Genomic DNA, 16015 nt, shown 5'->3' with positions numbered 1-16015 from the left:
ACCTGGGATCAAGTCCCATGTAGGGCTCCTTGCATGGAGCCTGCTTCTCCCTCTGCCTATGTCTGCCTCTCTCTCTCTCTCTGTCTCTCATGAATAAAAAATTTTTTTAAAAGCCTTTAAAAAAAAAAAGAAATGAAATAGGGCAAGTTTGGGAACCCTGGGTGGTGCAGCAGTTTAGCACCTGCCTTTGGCCCAGGGTGCGATCCTGGAGACCCGGGATCGAATCCCACGTCAGGCTCCCAGTGGATGGAGCCTGCTTCTCCCTCTGCCTATGTCTCTGCCTCTCTCTCTCTCTGTGTGTGACTATCATAAATAAATAAAAATTAAAAAAGAAATAGGGGAAGTTTATTTTTTTGGTCATTATTATTATCAGTTCTGATACTCAAGCAGCTAGATTCCATAGCAGATTGTAACAGCACGGGCAAAAGAGGATGTTCCTATATTCATCCCATCCTCTGGTATTATTTACCGTGACACAATTTAAGCTTTGATGACGTATCACATGCTTACTCCAAATATAAAAGTCACACTTCCTCGGTTCTCATGTGTAGCAGAAACTACTAGTTGCCAATCTAATGTCAGGTTCTCTAGCTTGTTTGAAGACCATGTGCTCCACTAGAAGCCCTCATTTCTACTCTTCTCTACAGGCCGACAGGTGTGGCCAAATGACTAATGAGATCTACATGGAACTTGTTGGAAGTCCTTTAAAGAAAGCTCTTTGAAAATGGGAACAAATAGCTGGTGTGGTCCTTTGTTTTCCTTCTGCTTCCTGCCTACGGTGTGAACGTGATGGCTCCAACAGCCCTATCTTGAACAATGAGGTAAACTGAATGCTGGAAACTCTATTCAGTGGGTGATAGAGCAGAAAGATACAAGGAATCATTGTAGGATTAAAAAAATATATATTTTATTTATTCATGAGAGACACAGAGAACGAGCATCCCATTGCCGCCAGGCATCCCATTGCAGGATTTCGTTTCCTTCGATGCCCGTGCTTCTTGGTCACGCTGCTTCAAAGAATGAAGAGATGGACCAGACGGAGTGTGGGCCGCAGAACAAAGTTTATTGAGTGATAGTACAAAGCTCCCAAAGAGGGATGGGACCCAAGAACGTTGCCATGGGGAGTTTCTACGTCTAGGGGTTTTTATGAGCTTGTGGGTGGGGTGTTTTAATCTGATCAAACATGTGCCTGTCATCTGATCAGGTCTTTGTCATCTATCATGTGGGAAAGGGTGGAGGGCTCCTTCCAGGGTGGTGTAAAATCTTTTAAAGGATGAGTTCCTCCAAAGGCAGGGATCCTTATCTTCCAACTATCCATCATCAGAATCACAATCTCAGGTGATGTGGAGATGTAAAAGATTTCAAAATGGAGCAAGCAAGCCTAGCTAAGAGTTTCTTTTAAATAGGACCAGGAGGGGGACACCTCCGTGGCTCAGTGGTTGAGCATCTGCTCAGGTCGTGACCCTGGGGTCCTGGGATTTAGTCCCTCATCGGGCTCCCTGCAGGGAGCCTGCTTCTCCCTCTACCTGTGTCTCCACCTCTCTTTCTCTCTCATGAATAAATAAATCTTAAAAAGAAAAAAAAAAAAACCTAAACTGTTTTCAGTTTCTTTAAATAGATTAGATAGATCGATGGATCAGGAGGCCATAAGGGAGGAATTTATGCAAATCATCACCTGAGAAACTATGAACCCTTTGCCAGGGGCAGGCTCTCAGCCTGGACTTAACTCTCTTCTCACCAGGACACCTGAATGACTTTTCACATTTCTCACTTCAAAAGGAGCCAACTCAATCTGAGGACAAGTTTCAATTCCTCTTTTGCATATTAACCCAACCAATCCCAGTTGACCGACTTTCACATCCCTGTTTGGCTCACTGATCCTAAATAAGGATTGCATTCGTGACCTTTCATCTTCATAACTCTGCTCCTCCTTCCTCTTCCTCGGAACACAAGTCAGGTTTCTACCTGAATCTGTCTCTGAATCACAATTCTAATTGCCCAAAAAAAATCCCCGTTTGCTTAAATGGTCAGTGAATTCTTTCTTGGTCAACCACACCAACCCCTGGACTGCCTGCTTCTATGCTATTTTAAATAAGAAAAAAAAAGGAAGCACTATCTTTATGTTTTAAGCCAGTTATTTCAGGTTTCTTATCAGCTAAACACAATCTCAAACCGATGAACTAAATGGGCTGTCCTCTTTGTAAAGCTTTGAAGATTTCAGTCATACTATGAATGTTCTTTAAAAACACAGAGGAAAAAAAAGAGAAAAAAAAGAAAAAAGAGGAAAAAAATTAAAACACAAAAAAAATTAAAAAATAAAAATACAGAGAAATGGGGACACCTGGTTGAGCAGACGTCTACCTTCAGCTCAGGGCGTGACCCCGGGGTCCTGGGATCAAGTCCCACTTCGGGCTCCCTGCAGAGAGCCTGCTTCTCCCTCTGCCTGTGTCTCTGCCTCTCTCTCATGAATAAATAGATGAAATCAGGGATCCCTGGGTGGCGCAGCGGTTTGGCGTGGGCCTTTGGCCCAGGGCGTGATCCTGGAGACCCGGGATCGAATCCCACGTCGGGCTCCCAGTGCATGGAGCCTGCTTCTCCTTCTGCCTGTGTCTCTGCCTCTCTCTCTCTCTGTGACTATCATAAATTAAAAAAAAAAAAAAAAAATAGATGAAATCATTTAAAAAAAAAAAAGGGAGAAATGGACCACGCCTCCAGCCGCACCAGTGTCTCTCAGCATTACCTGCTCTGGGCCTTGTTCCTCACTTTGGCTCAAAAGGGACTCCAACTGCTCCCACTCCCCCCGTGGCTCCCGCATCTGTGCCCACTCGTGCATATGCTGTAAGCAGAGCTGCTGCCCCTGCTGCCCCATGGGCTGTGCCAAGCATGCCCAGGGCTGCATCTGCCAAGGAGGCATCAGGCAAGTGCAGCTGCTGTGCCTGATGTGAGGGAGAACCTGTTCCAGATGTAAACAGAGCAGCATGTACAAACCTGCAGTTTTAAAACATTTCTTCATGTTACCCTGTTTGCTACATTCCTTTTTCTATGATATACATGAATTGTAACAAAAGTTGGTGACTTTAAAAAAGAGATATTTTGCTTTATGTACTTATTTTTTAAAGAATAAGAAGAGCTTCTTATTGAGCTAATCGCCATGTTTTGATTTTAATCATGAAAAAGAATATTTGGCCCATAAATTGGAAGCAGGGAATAGTCATTTCATATGGCATCATTGGACCTTACCTTGCAAGAGTAAGACCATGAAATAGCTTTGGATGTTACAATTCAGGAATAAAGAGGAAATCTGATGGTTCCTTGAGGCCATGAAGAATAAAAGATTAAAATCTAATTTCTGGTCATGGACTGCTACGAGAGTTTGTCCATTACTGAGACAAAGAAAACAAGGAAAGGTTTTTGAAATTTGCTTTTATATTTGTAGCTGTGTAAGTCTGTCCTCCAAGAAGTAGAGGCCAAGTAATTAACCTAAAATGAATGAATGTGAAACCTAAACCAGCCACCCCCACCCCCCACCCCAGTCTACAGTAACCTGACTTACTGTTCCATTGTCTTCATTGGCATAACTGTACTATTCCAGAAGCCTCTTATCCGGGCAAATGACTTTATTGTTCATTCAGGAACTTGTTTGAAAAATCATCAACTGGGGGTGTCTGGGTGGCTTAGTGGATTAAGCATCTGCCTTGGGCTCAGGTCATGATCCTGGGGTCCTGGGATGGAGCTCTGCATTGGGCTCCCCACTCAGCTGGGAGTCTGCTTCTCCCTCTGTGTGTCCATACGTGCTCACTCGATTTCTCTCTCAAATAAACCTAAAGAAAAGAAGAAAAATCAACTCTTTAATAGAAACCGTTGACATTTTTCCTACCACCACTCTTCTCCCAACCTCGCTAATCCTTCCCCGTTTCCACCAATCCTAAATCACTATCATATCACAAATTGAACCTGACTGATCTCCTCCTTGGTGGACCTGCCTTAAATCAAACTTCAAAATCTCCATAGAAACAGGCCTCACCCTTTCCCCTTTGGGACACAACAAAGCTCTCTGCAGGTGGTAACTCTCCTGTGCAACAGTGAGCAACAAACTCAGTTCCATCTTGTTGAGATTTGGGAGCTGGCATTTAACACATGCAAAAGATTTGTTAGGGCAAGGTCTGTGAAGGGAACAGGAAAGACTTGGAGGAGGCTGAGAGAGCGGTCATCCTACAGCAGGTCTGAGGCAAGATGCAGAGAAAGCAGGCAGGGAGGAAAGGAGGAAGGGATGGCAGGCAGCAATGCCGTTCTCAGAGAATTTATAAGGCCTGTGTGGAGTTACTGAGCCAAATTCAATTACTCCTCAAAGTAGTCCTACATTTTGCAGGAACCTGATTCCTTTGACCTTGGCGCGCTCAGGGCACATCAGCTGCGAGCTAGACGCATGTTATGGGAAGCAAGACCCCAGCCCCACAGCAGTTATGGGGTCCAGAGCAATCAAACCTGCTTGCAGTTACAGGAGATGTGAGACACATTCTCCTGACTCAGGATGCCTGATGATCCAGCCTCTGAAAAGACAACTTACAAAAAGTGTGACCTTCTGAGAAAAAAGCATATAATGAATAAAAAAACTCCAAAGGAGTCTAACATAGATATTCAAATGAATTTATTAACTATAAAAAAATCTAGTTAAAACAATTGAGATTTTTCTGCATTTTTAAATATGCTCAAGATAATATCTGTTATTAAATTCAGTTTATTGGGGCACCTGGGTGTCTCAGTCAGTTGAGTGTCTTTCTCTTGATCTCAGCTCAGGTCTTGATCTCAGGGTTGTAAGTTCGAGCTCTGCATTGGGCTCCACATTGGGTGTGGAGGCTAGTTAAAAATAAATTAATGAACTCAGTTTATTAACTGTTAATAAAAATGAAAGAATAACTTAAAGTGACAACTTGAGCATTGTTTACTTTGTTTCATTTTGTTTGATTACTAACCAACTGATGTATTTCCGATCTTTGACAGTGCTACAGACTGGTGTCCCCCAAAATGCATATGCTGAAGCCCTAACCCCCAACATGACTGTATTTGGAGATAAAACCTTTAGGAAGGTAATTAGGGTTAAATAAGGTCATAAGGATAGCACCCTAATCCAAAAGGACTGATGGTCTGATTAGAAAAAGGAGAGAGGATGCCTGGCTGGCTCAGTAGATAGAGCATGTGACTCTTGATCTTGGGGTGGTTTGAGCCCCATGTTGAGCATAGAGATTATCTGGAAAAGAAAAAAAAAAGAGGGAGAGAGATTTCCCTTGCCCTCCAGCCTTCACACGTGCTCTTTTTGTGTAGCTTTGCTTCAGACAGCTGATGTTAGTAAACAGAGATTAGCTAGTAGACAGAGTCACAGAATTCCCAGGCCAACAATGGCACTAAGCAGAAAGTCTTAACAGCAGAAAAACTACGTCTCCTATGTTTAGTGGGCACCCTCTCCTCAGCTTCTATTTTGAGGTTGCTCCAATATCAAGAAACAAAGAAAACTCACTTGGGGCTTTATCCCATTGTTTTTCATGGACCTCCAGCCTTCCAGCCCCACTAATCCGTGCAATCTGATTTCCTCCACCACTCCCATGCCTGTCTACAACTATTCACAGTAGCTAAAGACCCGCCTTCTGTCAAAGGATTCAGTCCCCACCTTGATTTCTTGGGAGCGTTCATCATTACTATATCCTTCTAGAAACTTTTTTTTAAGATTTCGTTTGAAAGAGAGAGACCAAGAGCCTATAAGCTGGAGGGAGGGGCCGAGGGAGGAGAAACAGGCTCCCCACTGAGCAGGAAGGGACTCAATCCCAGGAGCCTGAGATCATGACAGGAGCTGAAGGCAGACACTTAACAGAGCCACCCAGGTGCCCCAAAGCTTTTTGCCCCCTTACTTTTAGACACCAACCTCTCCTTGTTCTCCTCTGACCAGGTGTCGAGTCTCCCTTCTACCAATCCTTAAAGGTACGTGTTTCCAGGGATCTCCTCCTTCACGCTTTTCCTGTCTCACTCAAAAGACTTTTTGTGGATGACCTCACTATCCAAGGCTTCAGCTCCGGAGCTCTTGAAAGTGCTTGCCCCTGACCCTATGAACTCCAAGTCCATCGTTTTTATTTGTCTACAAAGTGACTCCACCTGGGAGTTCCATGAGCACATCACAATTATATGTGCTGACCTTCAGTGCTCCCTGGAGAGCAGCATTTCCACCTCTTTTCCTTATTTGGTACTGCTATCCACCCTCACCCAAGTCAGACCTAGACTCTGTCCTTTCCTCCCTCGACCATTAGATTTAACCAGCCACTCAGCCCTGTGGTTTGTTTCCATCATAGTTCTTAAAACCCTTCTCTTTTCCACCATCACTGCCCCCAATTTATTTGCTGAGAGAGGAAGAGAGATATGCGTCAGAATCACCTGTGTGTTGTGTTTTGTTTTTTAAAAATAGGCATCCTTGCCCTGCCTCTCCTCCTGGGATTCCGACCCAGCACATGCTCTTCCTTACCTGCGTTTTCTTACTCTTCCCTGGTCTCCAGTCCATCTTCCCACTGCTGACGGCATGGGGGAAAAAAAAAATGCAACCAGGATAGTGCAAACGATCTGCTTATTTTTTCAGAGGTTCTTCAGAGCCTTCAGGATAAAGTCCAAACTCTTCTGAGAGCCCTTCACACTTTGGTTCTTGCTTCCACCTCATCTCTGCCACTCCCGTATGGGCACCCTGCACTCAAGCCTTATCAAAGCGTGGTACTTGCTGTTCCTGGAACATCCCTCCTTTCTTTGCCTCGCTCTTCTCAGGGGATATCATCCCTCATCCCTTTCTGCTTAGAAGTCACCTTGTTCCAAATGCCTCCCTGACTTCTCCAGGCAACTAGGTATTTCCTGTGTCTCCATGGTATCTTGCTCCTATCATGATTCTGTATTTACTATCGGGTAGTTATCTTTGTGTTTATACAATGTTTCACCCACTCAACAGTGAACAGACTGTTCAGTCCATTATTGCATGCCCTAACATAGAGCCTGGGGCATACCGTGCACTCAATAAATGTTTACTGGATGAATTTTTTAAGTAGGTCTTATGTTTTTCTGATTGTTTAAAATAGGCAGGTTTAGTATATCATAAAAATAATAGTACTGATGCACTCCCAGCATAGAATTGTCCTTTGAAATCCTTTTAATGAGTTTATATTTGAACAGCACTTTTAACTTTTTAGTTTTTTTTTAAATTTTGTTTATTTGTGATAGTCACATACAGACACACGCCTGGGCCAAACCGCTGCGCCACCCAGGGATCCCCACTTTTAACTTTTCAGAGCACTTTTCCGCACTGAGTAATTCCAAAAAAAAAAAAAAAAAATTATGAGTATTTCCAAACATAGGGAAAAGAAAAAGAATTGTAAATGAACACCCACATACCCATTACCTAGATTCTAGTTCAACATATTGTTATATTGTATATTAGCCCACTTTTTATAGGCTAATTTTCTTATCACCTTTTATTTCATGTAATGACTGAAGTATGATTCTATGTTTTATAGATAAGGAAATGGAGACCAAGAGAACTTAAGGATTTGCTAAAGAGATTATCTCCTAGAGTTATGATCAACTTGTGCCAGGTGACTCATCCATACCCTGTGGGTATTAGACATATAACCTGGGTCTGAAAAATGTTTTGAATATCCTTGCTAATGAAAGGCTTCCAATTCCACAAGATAGGAGAAATCAGGGAAATCATGGGAAAACCAAGAAAACATTTCTGGCTCATAACTCATTGAAAGAGGAATCCAGTCTCGGGTCACCGTCCCCCTCACTCCGCTTCCACTCCTGGTCAGCCATTTCCCGCCCAATGGGAGATGCTTCTTCCATCCATTCTTTTGCAATACCAGATGCTGATCTAGAAAGATCTTTCATCTCAGCTGGTCTATTTTCTCCTGCCTTTTCATGTGGCAGAGACACAAGACCTCCATTTAAAACATGACCCTTGGGCAGCCCAGGTGGCTCAGCGGTTGAGCGTCTGCCTTCGGCCCAGGGCGTGACCCCGGGGTCCCGGGATCGAGTCCCACGTCGGGCTCCCTGCATGGAGCCTGCTTCTCCCTCTGCGTCTCTCATGATTAAATAAAATCTTTAAAAAAGTAAAAATAAATAAATAAAAATGACCCTCATATCTCTGCATAGCTCACAAAACATTAACAAGCCACGTTTCCTACCCAACGCCTGGTATCACCTGTGCCATCCACACTAGGGTTCATCTATGCATCTGGCTCCTTAGCTTCCATCCCACAGAACTAAGAGTCCGGGTTTCCCCGAATACGCCCCGGGCCCTCTGCTCCTCTCCTTTCCGCAGGTACCCGCACCCCCGCTCCCCGCCCCCCTTCCCCGTGCTGAAACCTACACCCAGTCAAGGCCCAACTCGAACGCCGGTTCCAGGAAACCTCCCGGAATCCTCGAGCCTGGTTTTTCCCCCCCCTCTCTTGAACATTTTTTTACTTTCAAATTCTCCTTTCTTTTTCCCCTCTCAAGCCTGTTGTAACCTCTACTGCGAAGCTTGGGGATCTTCTAGCGCTGGTTTCCATCAGAGCCTTGCGGCCTGATTTTTCTTGCCACCTTGTGCCCTTTGCGTGAGTAAAACGCGGCCCAGGAGAGAAGCACCGGCCTACGCGGCACGGCCGCACCCACGGGGCCTCACCGGCGGCTTTCGGGGACCCAGGACCCCGCCACTGCTCCGCCCCTCCGCCCGCACCCCCTCCCCTGCCCCCACCTCCGCTCCCTCCACCCGCACCGCACCCGCACGCCCTCCCCGGGGCCCCCTCCGCCCGCACCGGCACGCCCTCCCCGGGGCCCCCTCCTCCGCCCCCTCCGCCCGCACCCGCACCCCCTCCCCGGCCCGCACCTCCGCCCGCACCCGCACGCCCTTCCCGGCCCACACCTCCGCCCCTCCGCCCGCACCCGCACGCCCTCCCCGGGGCCCCCTCCGCCCGCACCCGCACCCGCACGCCCTCCCCGGCCCGCACCCGCACGCCCTCCCCGCACCCCTCCCCCGCCCCTGCCGCTCGCGCGGACGCGGCCCCCACCTGGACGCACACGTGTCCCCGGGGCCACAGCCGCGCGGCTCCCGACGCCCAGCCTGTGGGCGGTTCCATTGCCGCCAGCGGAAGGGGAGGCGCGTCTCCTTAAAACCCTCTCGCCGCCCCTCGTCCGCCTGCGCCGCGCACAGCCTCCACCGCACGCGGAGCCCGGCGCCCGCCCGCTTCCCGAGGACCGCCCCCGGCGTCCCGCAGCCGCAGCCGGGTCTTGCCGCCGCCCGGCCCCTCGGCGCCCCCCTCCCGGCCTCGCGTGGTCGCGCCCGCTTTGTCAGCGCGCGGAGCTCGCCGGTTGCGCTCAGCCCTCGCCGGCCCGCGGGACGCCGCTCCGCCGCCGCCGTCGGGCTCGCCTGCCCCGCGCTGCGCCGAGGCCTGGGCCGCGCGGCCGGGAGCCTGAGCGCCGCGGCCCCGAGCGCCCCGAGAGCCCGCTGGGCGCGCCCGCCCCGGCCCCGGCCCCGGCCCCGGCCCGACCCGCTCCTCCCCTCCCCTCCCCTCCCCTCCCCTCCCCTCCCGCGCGGGGCCTCGGCGCCGGCGCCCGGCATGTATCAGAGCCCGCGGCGGCTCTGCTCCGCCCTGCTGCACCGAGACGCGCCCGGCCTGCGCCGCCTGCCCGCCCCCGGCCTGCGCCGCCGCTCGCCTCCGCCCGCGGCCTCCCGGCTCCCGGCGGCCTCGGCGCCCCCCGCCAGGTCGTATCCCCGGACCGGTGAGTGCGCGGCGCGGGGCGGGGCGGGGCGGGGCGGGGGGGTCAGGCCCGGGAAGCGGAGCCCCCTCCCCGCGTTCCCCTCCCCCCGCCCCCTCCCCGCGTTCCCCTCCCCCCGCCCCCTCCCCGCGTTCCCCTTGCCGTCCCCGCGCCAGGTCCCTGCGCCCTCCCCCCGCGTTCCCTCCCCGCGCACCCCCCCCCCCGCGTTCCCCTTGCCCTCTCTGCGCCCGGTCCCCGCGCCCCCTCCCCGCATTTCCCTTGCCCTCCCCGCGCCGGGTCCCGGCGCCCCCCTTGCCCTCCCTGCGCCCCGTCCCCGCGTTCCCCTCCTTGCGCGTCATCCGGGTCCCCCTTGGGGCCCCAGACGCGGTGCCCGGGGCGCATCGCTTTCCCGACTTGGCCGCGGATTAGCGTCTGACGGTTTTCCTGCTTATTGTGCTAATCATGGGAATTTTGCGTACAAAAGTCATCTAAGGTGATACTCGTTTGGTCACGGAATTGCATGATTTAGATGGTACGGATTTTTTTTTTTAATCGTGTTCACCATATGGTAACACACATTGACTCCTATTACATTTATTTGGATTTTTTTTCGGAGCCTTGCACTCTCCCACCTAGTCCATCTGTGTCCTGTGTGCCTGGGTTGAGATCTTGTAAAGGTGATGCCTTCCGTTTGTCGGGAGCCAATTTCCTACATCACATTCCCTGGACTTGCCCTTTTTTGCTGCCTCCTCTTCCGCCCGAGGATACAGTACTGTGGCCAAAGATTACATACAAATTAATGATACTTTTTTTTTTTTAATTGATTCATTGATTCATTCATGGCTCAGACACAGGCCGAGGGAGAAGCCGGCCCCCTGCGGGGAGCCCAATGCGGGGGGGGGGGGGGGGGGGAGGGGAGGGGGGGATTTGACATCAAGACCCCAGGATCACACCCTGAGCCCAAGCTCAACCACTGAGCCACCCAGGTGTCCCTAATGATACTTTTTTTTTTTTTTTAAGATTTTTGTTTATTCATGAAAGACACACTGGCAGAGACAAGAGGAAGAAGCAGGCTCCTTGCAGGGAGTCCGATGTGGGACTCCATCGGGGGTGTCCGGGGTCACGCCCTGGCCCCAAGGCAGATGCTCAACCACTGAGCCACCCAGAGATAGCCCTCTAATGATACTTTTTAATATGAGAAATGAAGATTCTCTTTCAAAACTGGCAATTCACTGCACTAAACGTATTTTAGCTGTGCTCAGGTTATTACCGTCCAGGACATTGGTCCAACCATCCTACATTATAAGTACATTTCACTCAAAAGTCTTGGATTAATTAGGACAAACAGAGAGGTAGAATATGTCTAACGTGGCTTTCATGTTTTTAACGAAAGTGATCATCTGAAATCTAAAAGCGATTGAAGCTAAGACTTTAAGCTCTTAGATTATTGGTGGCTGGTTAGGCTGAGACATACTTTTAAAATTAGAGTGGCTAACCTGGTTACTGTAGACTCTACACTCCGTATTACTCAGGTTTTATGCTTTTGGTTGTTGTTTTTAATAGTGCAGTAAACACATTCATTACATGAAATCACCCTGATCCTATTCCCAGGATTTTGGGTCCCCGCCCCAAATAGGAATTCGGTACGTTGTGAAATAGCTATTAGAATGGGTGCCACCTAATGACTCTTAGCATTCCTTCTTGCTGGAAATTTTAAAAAGGAACGTTGTTAGGTTTGAGGTGGGAGAAATGAAAGAGAAAACAAGTTGGTGTCTCCTGCACCAGCTCGTATCTGAGTCCCTCAGGCCAGGTTCCTAGATACATCTGCAATTACCGGTATCTTGTGTAACGCAGATACGGATAACCGTGCTATTAGCTGAGGGGAAAAAGAGCATTTGGAATGTTTGGCTTCTGACACAGAGAGGGTTTTTTGTTTTTGTTTTTGTTTAAGTTTTTATTTATCCATGAGAGACACAGAGAGGCAGGCAGAGACACAGGCAGAGGGAGAAGCAGGTTCCATACAGGGAGCCTGACGCGGGATTCGATCCCAGGACCCCGGGGTCACGCCCTGGACTGAAGGCAGGTGCCAAACGCTGAGCCACCCAGGGATCCCCACAGAGAGGTGTTTAATTAACTTTTAAAAAGTCTCTGAAACCCTAGTTTGACAAATTGAGAGACTTTTATGGTTCTTAGTTACTACAGAGTCTAGGCAGTTTTCCTTTTTCATGCATTTTTAGTTTCAGCCACTTGTTAGAAGAAACAACATTCATTCGCTCATTGGTTGATCACTCACTCATTCCAGAAGTCTGCAGGATGCCTCATACACTGTACGTGCTTATTATCATAGGTGGTAAAACAGTGTGAACCTTAGTCTGCCTTTACAGAGTTTACTCCCTAGAGACAGAAGTGCTTGCACATGAAGTGTCTACCTTAAGGGAACACCTTTTATTCTTTTACAGTTGGCACAAGGGTCCTGGAGGTTGGGAAGTCCCTTACAGCAAAGGTGATTTTTTTTTTTTTTTTTTTTTAAGGCTTCAAGAACTGATAGATAACTTGAGCTGGGCCTTGAAATATGGTTAGGTTTGAAAAAAAATTAAAACATTTTACTTAGGAAAAGGGAGGAGCAAAAAGGGAAACGCATGCAGCATCGATGCAGCAGGGTGAGAGAAGAGCCTCCCTATAATGTTTTCCAAAGAGGCTTAGAACCAGCATTAGGTGCTTTTAAAAATATAGACTAATGGATCCTACTCTAGACCTATTAATAGAGTTGTTATTGCTGGGCCCCAGAGTCCACATTACTTAAAAACTAACAATAATAATGAAGCTCCAGATCATTCTTCTATGCCCAAAGTTTAGGCGTTTGGCAATCTGGCAAGAGAAGTCTACAGGTACCTGATAGGTACTCTCCCTTGAGAGAGTACATGGTTGAGGGCCTGGGGGGACGTATTGAGTCCCAACTCTGGACTCCACTTGATAATCATTTCCTTCCTAACTTCTGCCCCTTGGCAATCAGAGATCACTAGGAAGATAAGTACAGCCATTCAATCCTCCCATACTAGAATTTGAAGGGGAACTGGGAGACAGTCTCAGTGTTTTGCTGTCTTTTCTCACGCAAGGACAGCACCCCCACAAAGAAGCAGCGATTGCCACAGTTACTGTACTAGGTGAAAAGCAGTCCGGAGTCCTCTGTGGGTTTATAAATGCTGTCTTCCAGAGTCCTTCTCAGATAGTTAAGAGTTGGCTGAATTACTGTTCATCACACGTTGCATTTTTCTTGGTACAAGTTTAAAAGCAAATACCACCTCATTTCAGGAGGCCGCTGTATTTAGTGTGTCCCTTAACTCTGAGTAAGCTGCTGATGAGGGAGGAGAAATGGGAAAGCTTGTAATTATCAAGTTTCTACAGAAAAAATTGCTTTCTTTGTGGGAGAACTAAGGTATCATTTTCTTGTAGCATATCAATGCTAAGAGTTTAGGAAACCACTGGGGGCGTTTGAGTTAATAAACATGGCTTCAGAAGCACATTCAACACACTTTATGAACATTTGCAAATCATTTAATGTTGCTTGCTATTTCAACACTGGACTTTAACTAGAAAAAATAAACAAGATAGATACCCTTCAATCCACAAGTTATACTGAATATAGTACACTTAAAGGTCAAATACTGTATCACAGGACTTATATGTGTCAGGAATTGAGAAGAATGAGAAATCCGTGTGGCTGGATTTGTTGGAGGAAAAAACTACTATGAATAGGTAACAGGAAGGTATATCCGTGGAAGGGAGCACGGTGGATGACAGGGAGGGAAAACCGCATGAGAAGCTGGCAGGCACAGGAGCAGTGATACCATCAGAAAAAGATGTACTTCCAGAATCTGGGACACTTGTTAAAATACAAATTTCTTGTCTTTCACCTATGCACTTGAATCCGTTACTTCCGGGAGAAGCCTGGTTAAGTTGTATATTTAACAAGTGCCCCGGGTGATTCTGGAACACTTGGGGAGTATTTTATAAGCTCCACTCCTTTCTAAAGATATTTATTTCTGGAAAGTTTGAGAAACCTGGGAGAGGATTCTGATAGTGTTAAAATCTTTGAGCTTGGGCCCCAAGGCAGTTTAGAAGGCCTCTGAGCAAGAACAAATAGTTGAACAAAGCAGGCTTTACGAAAGGGAAGGAATTGGTGTATTTGTGAAAGCTCAGTAAGGAAAAACTTGAGACTGACTTGTACAACCTCGGGCGTGGGTAGGTGGGTAAATATACCGTGTAGGTTTCGATGATGTCTGCTAATGGAGACGTGAAGCAATTATTTTCTGATTTCGTGGAACTAGGCGGCGGAAGGGAGGAAGCATCTTTATTTGCTTAAATTCTCAGGATTTATCTGCTTGAATAAATACTGGGAAATTCAAAGATGTGCACCGATATTTGGCTTCATACTTCTTTGTACTTTCGTGAAAAACAGGTAAAATGTTTTGGGTTTATTGTTAGAATAGGCCAAGTGGATAGCCACCTGGGTGGCTCATTCTGTTAAGCATCTGAGTCTTGACTTCAGCTGGAGTCATAATTTTAGGGTTGTGAGATCAACCCCAGACTCAGACGCCTTGTCTCCACCCCTCCCTACCTCTTATTTGCGTGTTTGCTCTCTCTCTAATAAGTAAATCTTTAAAAGAAAAAAAAAATAGGCAAAAGCCAGCCTTCCCACAGGGAGTAGGACCTCAAGTGGATAATTTTAGCTGTTCTCTTGTCTCTGCGTGGTGTCAAAGGAACACTTAACATACCAGGTACCATGAATTCTGTGTCAGGGATCTGGGCAGGCATGCTTTGGAAAAAGAGGGATAAAGAAAATTATTATTGTCATATTTGAATGCTCCCTCCCCCCAAAAAATACTTTTTTCTCCTTCCAGCATCAAAAAATGTGTGGGCCTATTCTGATCTTCTCACGTGGGGCCTGAGCATCTGGTGATTCTGGTGTATAGCCTGGAGGACAGCCAGTTACAACACAGGTGGACACCCAGCCAGTGAGGACATTTGTTTTACTAAATGCACAAAAGCCTGCCAGAAGTTTCTTACTGATACATTGATTCTCATGCCTCCAAAAGTTAGATTCTGCTATTGGATTATGAGGGATTATGGAGGAAGGAGGATTATATATATGTGTATCCTATACAAATATATGTGTCATACAAACACATATATGTGTTATACATCCATGTATGTGTATATACTTTGAGAGAGAGAGGGAGCACAAGTGAGCTCGGGAAGAGGAGGTGCAGAGAGAGAATCTCAAGTAGGCTCCACACCCAGCTCAGAGCCCAGGGCTCAATCTCAGAACCCTCATCAGGGACGCCTGAGTGACTCAGTAGTTGAGCTCTGCCCTTGGCTCAGGGCGTGATCCCAGAATCGCAGGGTCCAGTCCCTGTGTCCCTGCATCAGGCTCTTTCTGCAGGGGGCCTACTTCTCCCTCTACCTGGGTCTCTGCCTATGTCTCTCAAGAATAAATAAGAATTTTTTTTTTTTTTTTTAAAGGAACCCTGAGATCATGACCTGAGCCAAAAACAGGAGTCAGGTGCTTAACCGACTGAGCCACTCAAGTACCCCAAAAGGAAAATTTTAAAGCCAGTTTTATTCCATCTTCAGAAAAGAGGTAGTATGAAAAGTCTAGGAAAGTAAAGTTACAATGCAGACAAAATTACAGCAGAGAACAGTTGCAGTAGGATGTTCAGGGAGTCCCTATTGTGCCTCCTCCCACTGTCTTCCTTTCCCCCAGCTCTTTGAGCTTCCAGTCCTTGAGTAGGTGCATTGCCAACCTGCAGATACACTTGTGACAGGGTACAAAGTAAATTAGTGTGCAGATTCTTTTTTCTTTTTAAAGATTGTATTTATTTATTTGAAAGAGGAACAGTTAGCCAAAGTGCATGAGCAGGGAGAGGGAGAAGCACACTGAGCCAGGAGCCCGATGTGGGGCGATCCAGGCATCATGACCCGAGCCGAAGGCAGACGCTTAACTGACTGAGCCATCCAGGCACCCCTAGTTTGCAGATTCTAAAGATACCTTTAATATAATAGTTTTATATTTCTTTTTTATGTTTTGTTATTGTGGATTACGGAGGGACTGCTGAAAGAACTTTGTCTTTGAAATTGTATATACGTCAGATAGGTTTGCTGAGGTATTCTGGAATTAGTTTCTCTTTTAGGTGGTTCATTGTTCTGAATTTTATTTGGAAAAAAGTCATTATGATTTTTAAAATTCAGTTTTTAG

General features: G+C 47.3%; 1 protein-coding gene and 1 long non-coding RNA gene across 5 annotated transcripts in view; one reads left to right on the top strand and one right to left on the bottom strand.

Moving 5' to 3' along the window:
* Window positions 1–882: 882 nt before the first annotated feature.
* On the bottom strand, window positions 883–9233 carry LOC140611651 (uncharacterized). Of its 2 annotated transcripts, XR_012012740.1 has the most exons (5): window positions 9072–9233; window positions 6509–8122; window positions 3554–3821; window positions 2741–2953; window positions 883–2634 (listed from the first exon to the last, which is right to left on the bottom strand). It is a non-coding gene; the product is annotated as an uncharacterized lncRNA (long non-coding RNA). The 2 variants fall into 2 exon arrangements; XR_012012739.1 differs by lacking the exon at window positions 2741–2953 and having other exon boundaries at window positions 9072–9227.
* A 372-nt stretch (window positions 9234–9605) lies between these two features.
* NOCT (nocturnin) overlaps window positions 9606–16015 on the top strand; it is a 29276-nt gene continuing 22866 nt past the window's right edge. Inside the window, exon 1 of one of the 3 annotated variants that reach the window (XM_072788365.1) lies at window positions 9606–9783. In XM_072788365.1, the coding sequence (XP_072644466.1) occupies window positions 9621–9783 (163 nt within the window). In that variant the 5' untranslated portion in view covers window positions 9606–9620. Of the gene's footprint in view, window positions 9784–10164; window positions 10292–15379; window positions 15401–16015 lie in introns of those variants that run through there. The other 2 variants (XM_072788368.1, XM_072788367.1) reach the window with 2 other exon arrangements.

This window comes from Canis lupus, chromosome 20 (assembly GCF_048164855.1).
Source record: "Canis lupus baileyi chromosome 20, mCanLup2.hap1, whole genome shotgun sequence".
Taxonomy (NCBI): Eukaryota; Metazoa; Chordata; class Mammalia; order Carnivora; family Canidae; genus Canis; species Canis lupus.
Note: the sequence above shows the minus strand (reverse complement) of the source record. Positions and strands in the feature narration are given on the sequence as shown.